This window comes from Mesoplodon mirus (genome assembly GCF_964341445.2).
Source record: "Mesoplodon mirus genome assembly, chromosome: 18".
Taxonomy (NCBI): Eukaryota; Metazoa; Chordata; class Mammalia; order Artiodactyla; family Ziphiidae; genus Mesoplodon; species Mesoplodon mirus.
Genome location: NC_138994.1, coordinates 15,343,066 through 15,363,993, shown reverse-complemented (window position 1 = coordinate 15,363,993; position 20,928 = coordinate 15,343,066). Strand labels below are relative to the sequence as shown.

At 61.5% G+C, this 20,928-nt stretch overlaps 1 protein-coding gene across 4 annotated transcripts; it reads right to left on the bottom strand.

Moving 5' to 3' along the window:
- Positions 1 to 433: 433 nt before the first annotated feature.
- On the bottom strand, positions 434 to 20,630 carry RBFOX3 (RNA binding fox-1 homolog 3; the record flags this gene model as incomplete). Of its 4 annotated transcripts, none has more annotated exons than XM_082605511.1 (11): positions 434 to 909; positions 2,766 to 2,844; positions 3,786 to 3,847; positions 4,761 to 4,941; positions 5,412 to 5,544; positions 5,789 to 5,842; positions 9,080 to 9,140; positions 10,800 to 10,892; positions 11,709 to 11,762; positions 13,760 to 13,897; positions 20,394 to 20,630. In XM_082605511.1, the coding sequence occupies 11 exons, from the start codon at positions 20,613 to 20,615 to the stop codon at positions 865 to 867; spliced, it is 1,122 nt and encodes a 373-aa protein (XP_082461637.1). In that variant the 3' UTR covers positions 434 to 864. The 4 variants fall into 4 exon arrangements, with proteins under 4 accessions (XP_082461637.1, XP_082461639.1, XP_082461638.1 ...); XM_082605513.1 differs by having other exon boundaries at positions 4,761 to 4,800; XM_082605512.1 differs by having other exon boundaries at positions 13,760 to 13,894.
- Between the last annotated feature and the right edge of the window lie 298 nt (positions 20,631 to 20,928).

The following is a 20,928-nucleotide window of genomic DNA, read 5'->3' as shown; positions in this document are numbered from 1 at the left end:
CAGGCGGGCAGGGACTGCATCTCCAGACTGTGGCTGGAGAGGACAGACTGTGGGCGGTGAGGCAGACGGGCTGAGCGGAGGGCCCTCGGGCGCTGCATGGCTGGACCGCTTTGGGGCTCTGGGGCAGGGAAATTTCTCCCTACGCTCTCCCTTCTTATAACAGAGGCTAAGGAACCCCTGAGGCTGGTGGGACTTCCGCACGACTTGTGACAACTTCAGCAGGAAACATCAATAAAATTTAATCAGAAATGTTAGTTTAGCTGGATGGAGACAAGGAGGGCAGAGACACTCCTGTGATTAGCTGGGTGATGCTGGGGAGGGAGGAGTACTGTCGAGGCTAGGAACCCAGTGACTGGGGCAGACAGATGGGAGCCCCTTGCTTCCTGAACCCCAGGGGAGGGGCCGGGGCTCTGGCCCAGACTGGTTGGGGTAGCTTCCTGGGGAGGCCGGGCTGGCACGTTCCGTGGCTCTGTAGCCCGGGGGAATGGGGAGTGGGCATGGCCCTCTCGGGCTCTATTGCTAGTTCTCGGGGAGGGGTCTTCTGCCAGCCTAGCCCCTCCCACTGTGTGCATACTGTACCTGAAATGGCTTGGGGGGGGGCACAACGTCAACAGAGTCAAAATAGGAACCAAGGTTTCAGACATACAGGGGTGACCAGGGTCAAAGACACACACGCCATCGTGGGGGGGAGACCAGTTGGCCGGAGGTAAAACCTATGGACTTAAGAGTCGCAGAGGTCAGCGGCGCGTGTCGCTGACCGGGAGGGGCGCACTGTCCTCCTGGTGGCTGTGCCTGGTTTTGGACTGCTGGGTTTGGTGTGTACTAGGCAGTCAGTGTGAATGCTGTTAGGGGCTGGGCCTCTTGCTAGTAGGGGGTGAAGCGGCTGTACCCTCCTCGGCAGAGGCTAGCCTGCAACATCAAAGATGAAAAACAGCCAATCAGTACCGCCTTTTGGGAGAGGGGGAAAAAGCAAAAAGAAAAAAAAAATAAGGAAAAACAAAAAGAGAAATAGCTAAATCCCGTTTTCTGCCCCCCTTATGGTCTGCCTTGGGGAGAATGGGCACTGGTTGTCATGGCAGCAGGAGGGGCCCTGGGCCTATGTCCGACGTGGTGGTCTTGGGGTCAGGGAGGTGCTGGGGTCACCAGCCACAGTGCTTCTGGATAACGAGGCTTGAGATGTCTTTTGGCCACTCTCTTGGCTCAGGCCTGGCCCTTTCCTGCCCGCTTTATCTGTCATCTGTAATCTGGGGGGCAGGTCTGAGCAAGAGCCCCACCTCCTCAGCACCCAGCGGGGCTGCCGGGGGCAGGACCCAGCCCCTCCAGGCATGGGAGGGTGGAGGGACCTCTTGTCAGGGTTCCCAGGGCCTTGGCTCTACCAGGAGGGGCTGCATCTGCTCACCCAGCTCCGTGGGGCCTTCTGGGGTCCCTGCACCTCCTCCATCCTGCTGGGAGGACAGGCCTTTGGCACTCTTGCTCTCCGGTGCCCCTGGGCTCCCCTGGGTCAGGGAGGCCGGCACAGGAACCTCCTGCCCTACCCACCAGTTTCCCCAGAAAAAGGAAAAAAATGGCAAGTGCCAGAGAAGAAAAGTTGGGGGAAAAACCAGAAAATCTTTAAAAAAATCAATAAAAGAAAACATAAGAGGGAACCCTCTGTGAATTACCTAATACTTTTAGCTAGCAGCTTTGCAAAGGGCTGGGCGATCCTGGAGCCAAGGGGCCTGCAAGCCACGGTTTTGGGGCCTCCATCCAAGAGTGGGTGTGGACCCCCCACCCAGAGGCCTGGGCCCCATGGCTGCCAGCAATCACTTCAGGCTGCTTGGGATGTCTGAGGCTCGTTAAACATCAAAAAAGACAAAATAAAAATTGGGAGGGAGTAATCAAAAACAAGGGAGATGAAAAAAATCCATCTTGTCTCTGAACCTCCTCCCTCTTTACCCCTGCAAAAATGTTTTCATCTTTGATGCTGGATGCCAAGCTAGCTAAAAACCGACATTAACACCCACTGGGGTTGGGGGTGGGATGGGCCTGGGAGGTAGCTGTCCACTGCAAGCAGATTGGGGGTACAGAGTGAGCTGGGCTGTATGTGTCAACAGCTGGCCATACATACACACACACACACACAGACACATTGGCCCACACACCTCCGGCCTCAGCAAGCCCATCAGGAGCGCGCCCCTTCTGTCCCGCCCCAGGCCCGCGGTCAGAGGCCCCATCTCCCCAGGAGAGGGCCTGCAGGCTCAGCCGGAGCCACGGAGGGGCCACGGAGCAGGGCCTTGGGTGAGAAGCAGCAGGTAGCCCTTGTTCCCCACCTCGATGTGAGAAAAGGTACAGCAAGGGGGTGACAGAACACAGAGGGACCATGGCACAGACACACCCACATGAGGGGAAGTGGAGGCCCTGCCTGCCTCTGGAGCCTCTGCCGGAGAGTTTTGTTTGGTTTTCCTGGTGAGGGGAATGGAAGGGCCGGATGGGACTTTCGTTACAGGGCTCAGAAAACCGGGCCACACCAGAATGCTTCCCAGACAACCAGACATCGTTACTGGGCAGCCGACTGTCTGGGCAGACCTGCCTCCCTCTAATTCCACGAGGGCACAAAGGGGCAAGTCCTCCCCCAACTCAAATCCAGACCTCTGTCTTCCAGGCACCAGGCCGAGGGCTGGGTCATTCCCCTAAGGGCCTGCCCACTCACCCCCACCCCCTGCCACCCGGCTGCAGCGCGAGCCATCTTGTCACAGCTCCGGGCAGCCGGGCCCCAGCCTCCTTACCATGGTTCCAATGCTGTAGGTTGCCGCGGGGCCGATGGTGTGATGGTAGGGGTCAGCAGCCGCGTAGACTCTGCCATAACTGGGGAGGTGAGCACAGGGGGTGGGGTGTGGGCAACGGGGCAGGTTGGGGGGGGCAGCAGGTCTCCTGCCTCCTCCCAGACGGCGCCCCAAGGCCCCTCCCTCCCCTGCACGCCCCCTTCTTCTTCCTGCCTGTTTGGAGGGAACACAGCCGGTCACCCTCTGAACACGTCCAGCGAGTGCTGACCCTGAGCGCTGGCCTGCTGCGCCCCTGACAAGACCCACAGGCTGAGACGCGGTGTGAGGCTGCGAGGAAGGTATGGGTCCAAGGGTGCCGCCTGCCCCCGAGAGGGAGGGCTGGGCAGTTCCTAGGCCAGAGCTGGCACGCAATGGCTGCCCTCCACGAAGCGTCCACTGCCTGGCCGGTACTGGAGCCCACACGCTTCCCCAACCTGCAGCTCTGCAGCCAACAGGCCGAGTGCCCACAGGGAAAGGTGACAGGCCAGACCCCCCCCGCCCAAGACCTGCCCCCCCTTGGGCCTCTGGGTGTGCTCGCAGGTGGGCAGGGGCCTCTGCTCCCAGGGTGCACACACTCTGCCTTTCTTTCTCGGGGCTGAAGGGTTTCAGGCCTGGGAGCGCTGAGAAGCGTCAGAGGCGTGCCTGAGCAGAAGCAAAGGCTCCAAATTACCTTTCTCACTCGGGCCTCCAGAGCCTGGGGAGGGGGGTTAGGCCTCCAGGGCTGGGCATCAGAGGGGCTGTCCGCTACCTGAGAACCTGGGGGTCCCAAGGCTCCCCTCTTGTGCAGGCAGGAAGTGATTACAGAAGTTTGGGGCTTGCTGGCTTGGGGTCTCCAAGCTCACGTGGACCTGCTCTCCTTTGTCCAGACCCTGTGTCCACCAAGGGGAGGCACCCCCAGGCCCTGAGTGTTGTGGGTGAGGGTTCCTGTCTGGCCCAGCCCGACGACCCATCCATCTTCTCCCCGCCCCCGCCCACTGCGGGTACCTGTCGCTGTAGGCGGCCGCGGCTGCTGCGGGCTGAGCGTATCTGTAGGCGGCATAGCCTCCCTGCAGGGTAAGGGGAGGACACGGCACACGGGCTTAGTGGGCTGGACACAGCATTTCAACCTTCATCTTGGCCAGGTGAGGGGTAGCTGGTGCAGGCCTGGGGGCACCTGGCTTCTGGTTTCGTGGCATGGTTCAAGGTGGGGTTTCTGTTCACCTCATTCATTCATTCATTGATGCATCCATTTGTGCGTTCAACACACACGGGTGAGCATCAATGATATGTCTGGCTGTGTTCAAAGCTTTGGCACACGGTAGGTGCTCACAGAGTTGCCACCAGGCCAGCGTACCCCTGACTTTGATGCTGATGGGTATGGAGACTCGGTGCTATCCTGGACACTGGGATGGGACAAGGGCAAAGGGCATTCATTAACTCAGACCACGTCTTAGCCTTGACCAATGGACTGCTGAATTACAGGTGACAACCTAGGATGGAAATGAGGTCTTGTGTGGGGTGGGGGTGGGGGTCGTCAGCAAGGGCTCCGAGCTAGAGGAAGCAGTAAGTGCAGCCCCATGAAAGAAGAGAGGAGACAGGACCCCATCAAGGGGTCTTCCCTGGAGCCTCTACCTCCTGGTCTCTCTCTGGCCTCTGCAATGGACACAGGGTGCCTATGGGGGCTCACTCAGTGACCCCAATGCTGTTAGGGATATGGGAGATTCACCCACTGCCCCCATCATACAACTGACACCTTGTGAAACGGAGAAGACATGCCTGGCTCATCGGGCTGCTGGGGGATCCATTGCTACTCGCACCCTGAGCACAGATAACCCAGGTTTACCTGTGCTGAGGTCGGCCCCTGGGCTCCCAGGACGGGAGGGGGTGGGGGGAGTGGGGCAGGGAGTGGGAGACACTGACTGTTCACTGAGACATACGAAACGCCAGATTCCACCCTCCCTCCCCCGGGGCTGCACTTACATAAATCTCAGCACCATAAAAGCCATCCTGATACACGACCCTGGAAGCAAACGGACAAGAAAGTGGTGGGAACGCTGGAGAGGTGGGGTAGGCCGGCTCCGGTGTCTGCTGAGGAGGGAGGGGGCAGGGTGCCAGCCCTGCCCATGGGACTGGCATTTTAACAAGCGTTTGCTCCAGTGCCCTGTTTTGGTATAACAATAGAGTAACACCCTTGCTGGTCAGCTCCTTTCTCCCACAAACCCAGGGGCCCGTTGGCCCACCTTGCTTACCCTTCCCCTACTCCACCCCAGGCAGCTGTATCCCCCCCATTAGGGTCGGAGGGCCCCGGGCCCCGGGGAACGGACCAGGGAGGGCTTAGAGAAGGCCCACTGAGCTCCAGGGCCGACCACCACCCATTAAAGCATTGGGCAGGGTGCTGGGGCTCTAAACGTCCCTCACATGCCAGCGACCCTGGGATCCGGTGGCAGGGCGTAGGTGGGTGTACTGATACGGAAGCGACTGCAGTGTGAAGTTTAGGGTTCCCACCGCCCCCCACCCCCGCGCCACAGTGCTGGAAAGGCTGCCTAGCCCCTCTGGCTGCACCACGCCCCCCTCCCCACGCCCCCGGGGCCGTTCTCCAAGCCTCCCTCCCTGTGCGCCCCAGGTACTCACGCTCCGTAAGTCGGGATGGGGGGCGGGGGCGGCGCAGCCCGAAACGTATTGTACACAGCCCGGCCCCGGCCCCGTAGGTGCGCGCCCCTGTACGCAACGGCTGTGCCGGTTGTGGGGTAGGGGAACCCCGTCACTGCAGGAAAGGGCGTCGGAGAGGAGACAGTGTGAGAGGGAAGGCTAAGGGAGGGAGGGGAGGCAGGAGGGCTGGAGCCTGACCACACATCCCGCCTGGCCACACCCACATGGCCACGCCCCCCGAAAACGTCCCCGCCTAGCCACGCCCCTGGCCACGTCCTCCCACCCAGGACGACTGGCCAATGACCGCCCAATACCCGGCCAGGCCCGCCCCAGCCCCGCGCCGCAGCTCCAGCCTTTACCCGCATAGAATTCAGGTCCGTAGACTGCCCCTACCACCGGGTTTAGCTTCCAGCCTAGAAGAGAAGCAAAGAAACCCAATCACTGTCTTCCCCATCGTCTCCCCACCTCACCCTATGCTTGGGAACCCCAAAGACTCCAGGATGAGCCCCACTGGGACATTCCGAGGCCGTGGCCACTGCAGAGGACGGGCGGGACCCCTCCCCTGCAGTCCGGGTCGATGGATGAGGCGGGAGCACAGTCCCTGGGCCCCTCTTGGGACGCTGCAGCCTCGCTGGCTGAGTGCCTTCTGCTCCCTGACAGAGACCCAGTCACTGCTGACGATCCGCCTGGTGTCTTGATTCTTTTCACATTTCGGCCTTCCCCAGCCTGCCCCAGGCCCTCCCTGTCCTGGGGCACTGGCCCCAGCAGCTTGGGGTCTGCAGTGTCGGCAGAAGAGCATTAGGAAGGAAAGTGGAACGCGTTCTTATGCAACGTCTGTAGGCCCCCAGCTGGGATGGGGGCTGCTGGTGGGCTGGGTACTTTAGTGCCTGACAGCCCAATCTCATGGGAACTGTCTCATGTGGGCACCTGGCTGCCTTCCAGGAGGGTCAGAGGCTGCCGTAAAGGTGGTTGGCCTCAGCCACGGCGACCTCCTTCACCTCCTGCCGTTCTCTGTCCTGGGTCGGGGCTCCGTTTCTCAGTGCTGAGTCCTGCTTTTGCTATCCTGTGTCTGTTTTCCCCCAAAGCAGCCAGTGGGAGGGCTGCTGGGGGAGGAGGTGGGGAGGAGGGGCCTTGGGATTAGGGATAATGAGAAGGACAGCTAGCATCCTCTGACCACTTTACCATATGCCACGCTGTCCTAGACCCATCCAACGAGGAAGGTGTCACGACCTCCCATCTTACAGATGAGCAAATGGAGGCGCGGCAGCCTTGAATCACAGGGCTGGAGAGTGGCAGAGCCAGACCAGCTGTGGGATGCCAGACTCATGCTCCTGGCCACTCCCTGGCCCCCAGCCTCTCCCGCTCTGCAGGTGGGCAGGCTGGTCATCCTCTCCCACTAGAGACCCAGGTGCACGGGTGAAGGCCTGCTCCCACCTGAGGCTCTGGGGGTAGAAACCAGCCAGCTGAGCCTGTACCAGCTCCAGGTGGTCAGGAAGTGAGGGTGGGGTCAGCTCACCTGGCCAGGCCCAGCCCCTGGCCCCTCAGCTTATCGGGGTCTTATCTTTGCAGCACACCCCCAGCCCATCTCCATGTCTCAAGCCCAGATTCTAATAGCCCCACTGCTGGGTTGGCCGGGAGGTGTCCAGGACAGAGTTTCTGGGGCCTTGTTCCTCCTGGGGGCCCATTCTCCACACTCTTCATGAGACTGTGGGTCGCCTTCCTTCCCTGGTCCACCATCACACGACCAGCACAGATGTTTGTGTCTGAACGTTACTGCTAGGCCTCTGGAATCTTCTATAAATACCAGGTCAGGAGGGAAGAAACGCTTCATCTTCTGGGAAGACCTCCAGTCCCAAGAACTGAGTCTTCTTAGTAAAAATCCACGATGGAGCAGTCCTGAGCCAGTGACCCAAGCCCACCTCCCTTAGGTCCCATCTGGCAGCTCTTCTGGGTGCAGTCAGAGAGGCTGCACTTCTGCTTCGGATGGCCCTGGCACCTCCCTCTGCCAATTCTGGAATCCTGGGTGCCTCCACCTGTTGCTCTGGCCCCAATTCATTGTCTGAGACCCCAGATGACAGAGGCAGTCTGAGACCCACCTGGGTGGATCCTTTATTTCTTCAGCAAATAGTAACACCTGGTCAAACCTTGTGAGTCTATTTCCTGAAGTGGAAATTTCTGCCCCTCTGACTGACTGATGAATTTGAGTCCTCTGAAGAGTTAAGCAGAGTCAAGCCTCAGTCAACAGAGCCCATGAACTGGGCTTCACTGCCACCTGCAGGGAACCCAGGGCCGGCCCACTGCAGCCCTTGTCACTCTTGCCCAGGCCAACTAAGATGTTTAAATGAAACCATGTTTGCCACCGAAGTGGGCAGAGGTTTCTCCCTCTCTCCACTCCCCGTCGTTCAACTGGCCTCGGTTCTGTGCCCATTCCGAGCCAAGGGTGCAGTTGTTCAGGGATGGATTCTCTTGCGAATCCCATGTTCCTCAACATCCTCAGGTCTGCCCAGAAAGCAGGGGCGTGTGGCTCTCGGGAGAGGCTGCGCAGCCCCCTAGATCACCCTGGCCCTGTAAAAACGTCTACCTCTTCTCTTCCTGTGCTGAGCACCAGGTCACTGAAGTCATACACAGCGTGTGCTCAGGACAGGCGCAAAGCAGGGGAGCCCCCAGATTTTTAGAAAGAATTTGAGCTTTGATAGTCCTCAAAAAAGCAGGATGGGAGCAACAATAATCTAGTCTAAATGGGGTCTGGCCAGTGCCCCAGCCCTGCCCGAGGAGGACAGATTGGGGGGCCCAACTGGCGAGTCAGGCGGCAGATCCGCCCACTGTCCTGCCCTAGGTTTTCCATGCTGGCCGGTCCCCTGACTCCATGTATATCTGATCAGACCGGGACAAGAGAGTCTGGGGGTGGCTCAGTCCAGTCTTCCCTGCTAGCGGGGGTGGGAAGCAAAGCCCACGCCCTGCCAGGAGACTTGTGCTGATGGAGCAGGGCTGCTGCTTCCTGGCTAGAGGAACAAAATCAAAAAGGCCCCAACGAGTTCCCAGCTACACTCAAACCAGTCCCGCACCAATCCTTGCCTGGTGGAGTTAAGTCACACAGCGGCTGAGAGCCGTCCCTCCACTCCTCCCTGCAGCAGCATTTAGCATCAGCAGTTTTGTTTCAGAGAAGACTAGCCACCTCTGCTTACAGTCGGGTCCAGGTGCACACGGGCACACTGCTCAGCTGACGCACACTATGGCCAGCGGGGCCTCAACCTTTCCGTGTTTCCAAGGCCCAGGGGTGGGCGGTGGGGGGCTGTCCTCTAACTGTCATCATACTCATTAAATACTGAGCGCCTCTAGCCTCGGCACTTAGAAAATAAGGAATGATCCAGGAAGCAGCCACTTTCCCCTTGCGCCTGAAGCCTGCCCTCGGCCTCTGGGTGCGGCCACACTCGGGAAAGCACGGGGGTCTCACCAGATGTGTGGGTGGAGGCGGGTGGCCCCAGCTCTCCTCCTGCCTCGCTGACCCACCCACTTCTGACCGCGGCAGAGCCAGGACATGAGGGGGTGCTCAGCATCCCAGGAGGCCGGCCTCCAGCAGCCTGCGCTCCTCCTGGGCCCTGTCCCCACTGCTGGCCCCTGCAGCCTCCCTGGGGTCTTGGGCCGCTTACCGTTGGTATAGGGGTTGGCAGTCTTCTTGTTGGTCATGACTCGGGCCGTGGCATTATTGACCTGCCCAGAGAGAGGGAGGGAGAGGCTGAGGGGGACATTAGCCTGTAGGCCACTGGCCGCCTGGTCCTGCTCTGAACTTCTCCTCCGAGGCCGCCTCGGAGGGGGCTGGGAGCTGGGGAGGAGGCCCTGGGACACCCAGGCAAGGCACAGGACCGCCTCCACTGCTCGCCTGGCCCCCCACCATGGCCTGCCCTCCTCTCTCCGAGTGCTGCCCGCCCCCTCACCCCCCAGCTGAGAACCTGGGCCATCACTGTTCCCAGCACTGGCTGGTGCCCAGCCTGGCCCAGGCCCCAGGCCCTCGGCTTAAGCACTGTGTCCAGTCCCACTGGCTCTTGCCGTTCACAGGACTGTTCCCACAAACCGAGCCCAGCCTCTCTCTGGCAACCCAAGGCCACTGGAGCAGCTGGTTGGTGGACTCCCCCCAAAGTGCTCTCAGCGCAGCTAACAGAATGGCCCCCAAGACCTCTCTGCCGTGGGTGGCTGCTGAGGAACAGAATGGCCCCCAAAACTTCTCTGCCGTGGGTGCCTGCTGAGGCCCTCCTGGTTGTGGGCACCAGGGTGGTCACCCCTCCCCGTGGGGGCAGCATCCCTTTCCCTTGAGGCCAGCAGAGAGCTTTCTGTGGGGGCGGGGGGCACATGTGCCCGTGGTGGTGGGGCAAGGCCAATGGGGGAGGAGCAGGTAGGTACCAAGGGAGCGGCTCCTACTGTGCAGACACCTAAGGCCGTGGTCAGGCTGCCCAGAGGACTGGGCTGGGCTGTAGGAAGGAGGAGGGCCTCTGCGGAGGGAGCAGAAAGCAGGGTAGGTGTGGAACTCGAGGGAGAGGTCTGGGCCATACTGCCTCCCCTGCCACCACCGTCAGTGTGAGCCCCTGGGGCCTGGGGCCGCAGCCTGTGCTGCTGGATGCTGGGCTGGAGCCTGGCTGAGGTTGGTGCCTCTGGCACTCCTTCTGCTTCTGGAAACCCTCCCCCAGATCCTTCCAGCGCTCTTCCAGTGGCTCCGCACTAGCCGTTGAGCCCTCCCTCCCTGGCCACCCTTGCTGCCTGCCCTGCTCAGGAAGCCCAGCTCCCAGACACCAGAGCCTCAGCACTGAGCAGGGCACACGCAGCCCCCCGGGAAGGGGTGGTAGAGGGGGGAGTGTCGGGGGACCCCTCGCCTTCTCTCCCCTCTGCGCCTCTGGGCTGGATCCCTTTCTAGGCTCTGGCTGTGTACTGCTGCCCACCCTCTGGGGGATAAAGGCAAGGGGCAGACTGCAGGGTGGGGCAGCATGGGGAGGGGGGAACGGGGCAGCTGCCGCTCCTTGGTGGGATTAATGATCTCCTCCCAACCACGGGCCGACTGGGCTGGTTGAGGTCCTTGGAGCCGCCAAGCCTCGGAGACGAGACTTCTGGGGCTCCTCCCAGTGTCTGGCTGAGCCCCACAGCTGGGGACCTTTTCCAGGAATGAGAGGGAGGGGGCAGGGTGGGGGGCCCTTGGGTGAGCCTGAGGTCTAGACCCAAAAGGCGTGGCAGGTGGTGGGCTCGGTTCCGGTCTCAGCTTGGCCCTGCCATGGGGCCCTGGCCCGGCTCTCTGCATGGCAGCAGCGGGGCTGGGTCGGGGGCCCCGGGTGACCGGAGGCGGCTCTCAAGGGCGTCCCTGCCGCAGCACACTTATCTGAGCACCTCAATTTTCCGTCCCTCTACGATCGTCCCATTCAGCTTCTCCCGGGCTCGGTCAGCATCTGAGCTAGTTTCAAAAGTTACAAACCCAAAACCCTGTGAGCGGAGAAGGACAGACATGGAGAGAAAGACATAGGATGAGAAAAAGGAAAACAAAGGAGGCGTGGGGAGTGGGGGGGGCAGGGCAATGGGGGGCGGGGAGAGAGAGAGAGAGAGAGAGGGGTTGAGTCAGGTGAGTTGAAGGAGAGACTCGGGCAGCCCAGAGGTCTGTCCTGGTGCCACTGGCAGGACGCCCGGGAGATGTACGGCCCCGGGGGTGGGGCAGCTGCTGGCCTGGCCTGAGCCTGACCTGAGCTGACCGCCTGGCACTTGAGGGGACAGGCCAAAGCTATAAGAGAGATGCTGACCTGACCAGGGGCCAGGACTGTTGCCCTCACCCCACCTGGGGGGCCAAGGCTGGGCTTCTGGACCCAGAGTAGGGGCAGCCTCACCCATCGTCACCCCAGGAGCCCCAACAGGGGCGGGGGGGGGTCTTCCCGTCCAGGAGCGGGCACCCTCCCGCCTGTCCCCTGCAGGCCCTCCACTGAGTCTCCGGGCAGCTCCAGGAAGACCGGTGGCCCCGGGGGAGCGGCTCGAAGGCTGGGGACCCAGGCCCAGGGGCTGGGGCTCCAAGTGCAAACAGAGAGGTCCTGGCGACTTAGAGAGAAGGAAGCCTCAGCAGCAGCAGCGACAACAGAGACAGCGGGGTGGGGAGGGTGGGGCGGGCGGAGGAGCGGGGAGTACAAGCACCCGTGTCGCTCCGGGGTCCTCAGGCTCGGAGCTCTCCAGGAAGGAAACGCACATTTCACACGTTAGCCTGGCGGGACCTACAGCCGGGCGCTGTAATGGTGGCGGCCTCTGGGCGGCACCCACCTTGGAGCCCCGCTCGTTAAAAATGATCTCCACGTCTAAAATTTTTCCGAATTGCTGCAGAGACAGAGATGGGGTGGGGGAGACAGGGGAGGGTGCGTTAAGACTGCTGGCCCGGCTCGCCTGCTCCCCAGGGGACCCTTGCCCCCTGCCTGTGTCAGGTCCTCTGCCCCCGGCCCCCTTTCCGCCTCCTGCAGGGACATGAAGGTGCTCTTGGGTAGCCTGGTGGCGGGGGGGGGGGGGCATCCCTCCCCACCTTCCCGTGCAGAGAGCTTTTCCTGCCAGGACCCTGGTCCCATCTGCGGTGTCATCAGCATTCCTCTCCTCTCCCTGCTGGGACTTTGCCACAAGTTGCTGACAGCCAGCCCTAATTCACACACATGGGCTCTGGGTAAGTCCTTCCCAAAAGGTGGGGTGCTGGTGGGGAGAGGAGCCCCTGGAAGAGACAAAGTGCTAGGGAGGGACCCTGCACTGCCTGCTGCCTGTGCTGTTTGGGGCTGGGCTGTGGGGGGGGCAGGGTGCAGTGACCCCAGGCCCCTCTGCCTGACCAGGACATACCAGCCAGCTGGGCCCAGACGCTCTGGCTGCCCCTTTCCTGCCCCATCGCTGGCCTGGAACTCCCAAGGGGCAGCCTTGTCTCCCTCACTGGCACGTGAGACCAGGAACCTGTGAACCACGTCCCCTAAAATCCCAGTTGAGGTCCCGAGGGGCCTGTCCTGAGGTCTCCAGTGCATACAATTGATGAGCTTCCCCTTCACCCTGTAACATTTGGGAGGTGGGTGTCACGTAGGCAGGGAGGGACATGGAACCAGACAGTGAGGCAATGCCAACCCTGCCAAGTACTGGAGAGGGAGGATGGTGCTGCTGTGCTGCAGGGGCGAGTGAACTCATGGGCATCCTGCTGGGACCATGGGTGCCCCTGGGCGGCCTGTAGGGACTGAGTGTGCTGAGGCCCGTGATGTAGGGACTGGAAGGGCTTCCAAGTGAACTGACCTAGTAACATCGTAATACCAGCTGCTCTGAGTGGGGGCCCCGGGCTCAGAGAGGTTTGGCAGCTGCCCAGGCCCAGGGCCAAGAGGGGGCAGAATTCTCATCTTCCGATGATTCTAAATCCTGCCTGCACCCTACTGGGTCTAACCCCAAATCCAATGGGGCCTGGCCCCCAGGAAGAGAAGTGGATATCCGGGGCAAGGGCAGGTGTGGGTGCTGAGTCCATCCCGAGGCCACCTCCTGTTTGCCTGACAAATCCCATCTGGGGTGGTGGGTGGCATGAGGGGTGGGCTGGGGTTCAGGGCCCAGAGCCTGCCTGACTTGCGGCAGAAGTGGGGAGTGGGCACAGGGCAGGCGGGGGGAGGAGAGTTTGGGGTGGGAGAGGGAAGAAAGGGAGGGAACACGGGCCAGCACATGTGTCCTCTGTGGCCGGGGCTGAAGCCTGGCTGCTGCCCCCTCACCTGCCCACGGGGCAGCCCTGACACCCCGTGGGTGTCAGCACCTGCTAGGTGTTCAAATCAAATGACAGAATAAAGTCACCACGGGACTTAGGGGCCTCCCTGCAGGATCTCACAGTAACTCTGCAACTGGCTGAAATCCTACAGAGCAAAGTCTAGGAACAGACAGGGAGAATCCAGGAACGGAACACCCACTTGCTTCCCATCGTGTGCCCTCCTGTCACCCCACCCCTGGGGCCTGGAGAATGCCCAGAGAGGTTGAGTGCCTGGGCGACAGGCAGGGCTGCTGGGTGTGAGGCCAGGAGGCTGGGCTGCCGCTCTGGGGGCACAGGGGCCCCTGAAGCCCTCATTAGAAGGAGGGGCCAGCGGAGTGATAACCTGACTGGCACTGGCCTGGGCCTGAGGGGCAGGTGGTGGAGGTGGCAGCCACACAGGTCTCTCTACCCCGAGCCTGCATCCCTCCTCCTCCCTCCTACCCCACAGGCTCGGGTCAGAGCAGGGCTGGACCCAGAGGGCAACGGGAGGCAGGAAACCCATGGGGCCTCTCTGACACCTGGGCTGTGCGCTGGGGGTGGGAGCGCAGATGGAGGGGCCACACACACTCACCCCGAACATTTGCCGCAGGTCGGGGTCCCTGAACCGGAAGGGGATGTTGGAGACGTGTAGCCGCTTGGGCTGCTGCTTCTCTGTGGGGTCGGAGGGATGGAGCGGCTGGCTGTCCGTCTGTGCCGCGTCGTCTGTCTGCTGCGGGAAGAGGACCCGGGCTGGGAGGTGCCCCCTTCAGCTCCCATCCCACAGCAGGGGACCATCTAAGCGCCAGGTCTTCCCCAGGCCCCTTGGACGTCCCCATCCTGGGACCCGCAGGAGACGCAGCACAGCAGCACCTCAGCCTCAGGTCCCACTTCCAGGCCTTTCCCCGGGCTGTGTCTGCAACACCATTGCAGGGCCAGGCCTCCCTGGCCCAGTGCGTCCTCCCACCGTGGCTCGGCCTGTCCACTGAGGTCTGACCTCAGCGGTCCCTTGGCTATCACGGTCCTTGAGGTCATGAGCGCACTGCTCCCCTGACAGCCGAGTTCTGGGACCACGGGCGCCATTTGGGGTTTCAAGCCTGATGAGAAAGTGGAGAGGTTTCAGAAGCCACCGCGGCACACATATCTGTGGCGGTGCTGCCCCCCAGGGAGGCCCCCCGGGGCTGCCTGCCTCTTCTTCTAACCCTGCTCTGGGGCTCTGCAACTTCCAAGGCTCAGGGGTGGCCACGTCCAGTGCTTCAGAGCTGGTCCTCAGTTTGGACCCAAATGTTGGTCAAAGAGGGACTTTGAAAGACTCAGGTCTCAGGGAACAAAGCTGCCACAAAGCAAGGACCCCCCCCTCCCACCAGCTCCCCAAGAGGTCAAGGCCGTGAAGAGGCCCTGAGGCGGTGCAGTGCAACAAGCAGGTTGGGCTGGTGGCGTGCGCGTGAGGTTCCTCCCTGGGGACTTCAACAGGGACGGGCCATCAGCTCACAGCCAGGCCACCCTTCAGCCTGGTTGGTCCCTGCTGAGTCCCCGGAGCCAAAGGCAGGCTGGGCGTGGTGAGTGCGGGAGGACTGACTGAGGGGCCCGGCTGGCTCATCGTGACCCGGGGGCTGGCACGCATGGCCTTCTGCGTGCTGCCCAGCATTGGTATCCAGGAGCGGAGCTGGTGACAGATGGGGTGGTGGACAGACGCCGGCTCCCTCCCGTGGGGCTCCTCCGCCCCCTCATGCCTCTGCCCCTTGTGGGCATAACGGGCCGAGAAACACCTTTTATTGCTTCTTTCCTCTTCCCGTCTCAAGTCCCGGCTCTCCTCCGGGTCTTCTGGGATCACCAGCCCAATACACTGCTTGAATTTGAACCTTTGTCTGGGGGTCTGCTTCCGGGACAGGACTCCAGACGACGGCCTGGGGGCCTACAGAGAGTGAAGTGGGGAGGGCAGGGTCCTCAAGGCCTGGGTTAGACTTTGCACAAATGGAAGTCCCAGTGGCTGTGGTCTCCCACGTGGCTGGAGGAGCAGAGGCAGCTGGCCGGCGGCGAGAGGCTGGGCCGCAGAGACACGCTACGAGGACAGCTGAGAGGAGAGGTGCCGGAGAGCACTTTCCACGGGTCCCCAGGAACTGCCCGTTTGCTTCTGGTGGGTTCTGTCCACCAGAGGAGTGCTGACCTGTACCACAAGCCTCCTGGAGCCAGGACAGTGAGAAGGGCGAGGTCACTGTGACCGAGGCCTCGTGCTGTGGCTGAGGAATGGACCCCGAGGGGCAGAGCCTCACCAAGGCCAGTGGCTGGAGATGTCTCTGGACTCCTGAGTGCCTGCCCTCGATGGCCATCCTCGTCATCCTTTCTGGAAGGAAAGGGCCGCTCCCCCAACTCCTGCACTCAGCGGATGCCATAGGGGAGGGGAGGGGAGGGGATGTCACTAGCTCCTGGGCACACTTCCAGGTGGTGAGCTGGGGGCCTGGAGGGCTGCAGGGGTGAGGGAGCATCTTGTTCAAAGGCCCCTTAGACTCAACTCTGTGTTCCTGTGTTGAGAGGAAGCCCAGGGTGTCAGAGCCCATTTGTGGGTTTGAAGCTACCATTGTCTCGTGTGCGTGGGGACACCCGTGACCTGGGGCTCAGCAGGTTGGCCATCCCATGCATGGCAGGCCCAGTTCTGATGAGCATGTGTTCTCTGAGCCCAAGTGTGGGTCCTGCGCCTGTTCCTGGGGGTTTACCAACAAGTGCCGACACCCCCGCTCCCAGGAGCCCACCTTTAGCAGGGAGGCGTCTAAGGAGGAACAGCTGGTGGGGTGGGAGTGAGGTAGCAAGTCTCTGAGAATCCTGATCTGGCCTGTACATGCCCTCATTCCTGATGGGCAACACGGGGCAGCTGCCTTTGGGCTTTTCGGAGACACTTGTGGGCTCCTACCCCCAAGCCCAGGACCTGGAGATGCCCAACAGCTCAGCCCCCTCCCCAGCTGTCCTGCTGTCCTCCTCCTCCCTTGGTCCCACTCTTCCTTGCAGAAAATAAGCCTGTGCTTCACCTTCAGAGGGCCCATCTGTGCCCCTGAATCAAGGCAGAACTGACAGTGCATCTGCTGATTCTTCGTAAGTCTGAGCCCCACCCTCTGGCTACAACAAGCTGTGGCTCTTCCATGCAGTGGTAAGGGTGGGCCCAGTGCCCCTGTCACCCCCCTCCACCCCGTGCCTCCCACAGACCTGTGCCCTCAGCTGCTCCTGGGTACAGGTGACTAATGGACTCACCCCAGACTTGGAAAACTAGTGGGAGAGGGGCATGCAATGCTGAAGCTGGGCCAGCAGAGGGCAGCAGGCAGCGCGATCTAGCGGCCAGGACCACAGGAAAGGCCCAGCTTGCGCTCAGAGGAGATGGGGAGCCCTGGGCGGGGCAGGGGTTGGGGGGGGGCACCACGGGAGGGTGCTGACGAAGCTGGGGCATCTGGGGCTGGGCTGGGCTGTCCTTTCGGTCCCGCCTTGGGCCCTTCCTAATAGCAGAACTGAGCCCACTGTGTGTCGCCAAGATCCAGGGTCCTCCTGCCTCTGCATCCCACCCCAAAGGCCCTTAGGGGAGCAGCTGAGGGTCAGGTGGGAGAAATGGGGTGATGGGGGCAGGACACAAGTAAGAAAAGAGCCCCCCTTGCCCCCAAGCGCAGCTGTAGACAGAGGCAGATAAATGGGTTCAATGACTGTGAAATTGTAAGATGTGCAGAGAAACCCCAGAGTGCAACAGCACACTGGCTGCCCCAAGGCGAGACGGAAGCCTTCCCACCATTTATCACAGCGGTCCAGGCAGCCTGTACCGCCTTCCAAGGGACTTTACTTCCTTTTTCTTTCTTTTTTTTTTTTTTTTTTGCGGTACGCGGGCCTCTCACTGTTGTGGCCTCTCCCGTTGCAGAGCACAGGCTCAGCGGCCATGACTCACGGGCCCAGCTGCTCCGCGGCATGTGGGATCCTCCCGGACCGGGGCCCGAACCCGTGTCCCCTGCATCAGCAGGCGGACTCAACCACTGCGCCACCAGAGAAGCCCTTCCTTTTTCTTTTTTAAAGCAATCTTTGCCTTTGATTCTCAAATGCAGGGAAAAGAGAAACAGCAGCAGCAGCTCTCCCTTCCCTCCCACAACTGCTCTCAGCCGCTTTGCTTCTGCGTCCTCCCCATTCCTGTGTCACCTTGGCCGTCATGGGTCCCCCTCCACCTTTCAAGGCAGCAGCCGGCCCCTCTGGGTGGGACAGCATATCTCCCACCCTCGCACCCTCCGAGGAGCCTGCAGCTCTCTTCACCAGGGCCTCCCCAAGCCCAGCACAGGGAGAGGCCAAGAGGGCCCTGGGCAGGGGTCATTAGGTCTGGCAGGGCCACAGGCAGCAGGCCAGGACCTGGTGGCCGTCACTGGGATGGGGTCAAGGCTTGCGGATGCCGCACAGGAGACTCCTGGAAATGCCCTTTCTCTATGGCCCCATCTCTCCTCATCTTCCCTGCTTCTAACGTCAGGCTGCCTGGGGAAGGCCAAGAGGAGAGTCAGAGAAGTGATGGAGGCCTGACACAGGAGGGACATAAGACAGCTGAGCAGCAGGGCTGGGAGTGCGAGGAGTTACTTTAGTAGAAGTGGCTCCTGGAATCTTAGAGCAGGACGGACGGCGGCCACCCTCCCCAGCTGCTCCCAAGGTGGGAAGCCCCTGCTTGAAGAAACACTCCCAGTCAGAGCACTCACGCCAAAATCTTTGCCAGGCAGCTCTGGGTGTCTTCGAGGTCACCTACTAATCCAGTAACTTTCAACCGTGGGGCCTCCGTCTCCAGATCCCAACGGAAGACCAGCAGACTCTGACTCCCTTGCAGGACCCGAAGAGCCTCAGGTAAAGAGAGGAAGGTCGAGGCTGCCCGTTCACGGGCTCAGTGGCTCTCTGGCCCCGGCACTTTCCTGGGGAGGCGCTCAGCTGAGCAGGGAGACTCTCATGTCTTAGTTGGCTTCTCTCCGAGACTCCTGGGTCCTTTCCGGGGCCGTGGATTCTCACAGGCACGGAGGTCAACACTGGCCCCCTTCCACTTTATGTCCCTGATTGGTGGGAAGCAACGGCTCCCGCGGGGCAGGGTCGGTCATTTCTCCCGTGTGTCCCCAGTGCTGGCTCAGCACCTGGCACAAGCAGGTCCCCGCAAATGTCTGCCGAAGGAAGACGACTTTTTTTAAATTAATTAATTTATTTTTGGCTGTGTTGGATCTTTGTTTCTGTGCGCGGGCTTCCCCTAGTTGCGGCGAGCGGGGGCTACTCTTTGTTGCAGTGCGTGGGCTTCTCATTGTGGTGGCTTCTCTTATTGCGGAGCACAGGCTCTAGGCATGCAGGCTTCAGTAGTTGTGGCACGTGGGCTCAGTAGTTGCGGTGCAAGGGCTTAGTTGCTCCGCGGCATGTGGGATCTTCCCAGACCAGGGCTCAAACCCATATGCCCTGCGTTGGCAGGCAGATTCTTTTTTTTTTTTTTTTTTTTTGCAGTACGTGGGCCTCTCACTGTTGTGGCCTCTCCCATTGTGGAGCTCAGGCTCCAGATGTGCAGGCTCAGCGGCCATGGCTCACGGGCCCAGCCGCTCCGTGGCATGTGGGATCTTCCCAGACCGGGGCACGAACCCGTGTCCCCTGCATTGGCAGGCGGACTCTCAACCACTGCGCCACCAGGGAAGCCCGGCAGGCAGATTCTTAACCACTGCGCCACCAGGGAAGCCCCGAAGGAAGACGATTTTGAATTTGTCGTGGTGAGGCTGTGTCAGGGGGCCCAGGAGGCCTCTGTTTGTGCTGTCGAGGTGTTAGAGGGTGTTAGCTGTCGGTCTCGGCCCCCTCTGTGTCAGCTGCAAGTCTGATCCTCTTGTCTCCCAGGTTTGCTTCCAGGGCAAACCTCTGGGGGTCAGTATTTGTTCACGAGGAGGTTGTGAGAGATTTTTCCAGATACACCCCATCTGCTGTTGTCCGTCAGAAAGAGACCAGTTGGCCGGCCGTGACCTGTTCACAGGGAGCCCCTCTGGCTCCCGTGCTCACCTCTCTTTTCCGAGGTGGAAAAGCTAAACCAGGGAAGTATGGTTTGCCTCCCCATTCTGAGGCCCGTGGGCACTGCCCTTCTCATCCGTGGGACCCTGGGGGCATCTATGGCAGACACCCTGTACCAGGGACACTGGGATAATGGAAAAGCCTGGTGGCTTTGGTGCTGACTCAGGCTGGGCAGTGCTTCGAGCAGGCAGGAAGGGCACTGGCTGGGGTCTGGTCCAGCCCGGGGGGCAGCTTGGGGGGGCTGTCTCCCCAGAACTTGGATGATGCTGCTTGCACAGGGAGGGTAGGTGATATCTGGATCCAGGGGAACACCGTGGGAGCCAGGTTGGGTTAGGGGGCGGAGGGAGCACACAGAGGGGGCCACCCATCAGATGGGTGGTGCCACGCCCAGTCAGCACAGGGCATGCTGGCCTCCTGCCAGGCCCCGCTAGCCAGCCATGGGACAGAGTCAGCAGGGCCAACTGGACGAACGCAAAGCCCCAGAGCTTGGCGGGGCGTGGGCGCACGGAGAATGCAGCGGAGGAGGTCAGGGAGGGGGATGTGGCAGCCTGGTCTACAGAGGGGCTACCTTCACAGGGCGCCCACCCTAGGTTGGCCAGGGGTGGCGGCCACTCCTGGATGTGACCCCAGCTATCAGGAAATCTCCGAGAGGTGCTGGGCTCAGCACTTTCTCCTTGGGGCTGCATTACAACCACATAATTGAAGCTATCTGATTGGAGGGCAGCCAAGCAGGTAGATTACAAGTGATTAGCAATGGTAGGAGTGCCTGCAACCCGAGACAGCTCTGAGGGGCCCTGGGCCTCTCCTTGCTGCCGCCAGCCCACCCCCGCCCCCCTGCTTGCCCCCGTGATGCCGCTGGGCCAGGCGAGCCCAGGCCACCGGCCTCGCCCATTTCTCTCACTTCCCATTAACAGGTCACTGACCGCTGAGGACACGCTCCATCTCCCAGATGAGGTGAGAGTGCCTGAAGTTGTGGCTTGGGGAGACCGGGGTGGGGGGCAGCTAGAGGCGGTGGGCCTGGCTGCCCCTCCGTGGCACCTGCCCACCAGAAAGATCCTTGGGGTCGGATGGCGATGAGCTTGGAGGCTAGGAGCTCCTTCCTGGGGGCGGGGACCCCTGCTATGGGGCTGCCTCTCCATACACAGGCCCCCAGGCCCCTTTCCCACAGGCACTCCCCCGAAGTTCTGAAGTTGGGGGGCCCTTACCGGCACTGTCTGGGCCCCTGCCATGGGCTGTGTGCTGGTCTCACTGCTCGGCTGCTCCGGGTGGGTCTGTGCTGGTGTGTACAGGGTCATGCCATGCTCCGGGGGGACCGGGGTCTGGCCTGAGTAGTCCGGCGTGGGGTGCGGTGGCGGCGGGGCGTACTCGGCGGGGATGCCGTTCTGTGGCGGAGGGGGGTACTGGGCCGGGGGGTAGGGCTGGGCCATCGCTTCAGGCGGAGCCGTGGCGTCCTGATTGCCCTGGGGAAGGAGAGAGCGAGGCTGGTTAGAACTCCGTGCGGCCTGGACACTGCCCCCTTTCACTGCCCCCTCTCCAGAAGGCTCTGTGGTCTCCACCTGTACTTTCAGCAGCATTTTCCATGCCCCCTAGGAGGGGGGCTCCCTCAGCATGGGGCACCAGCTCAGAGCCGGGCTGCAGGGGGAATTCTGGGGAGCCCATGTCTGGGGTGAGACACCTCTGTGTTTGAGGCCACTTGTGCAAACTCGTCAGGCCTGAGTACACTGAAGATTTTTTTGTTTT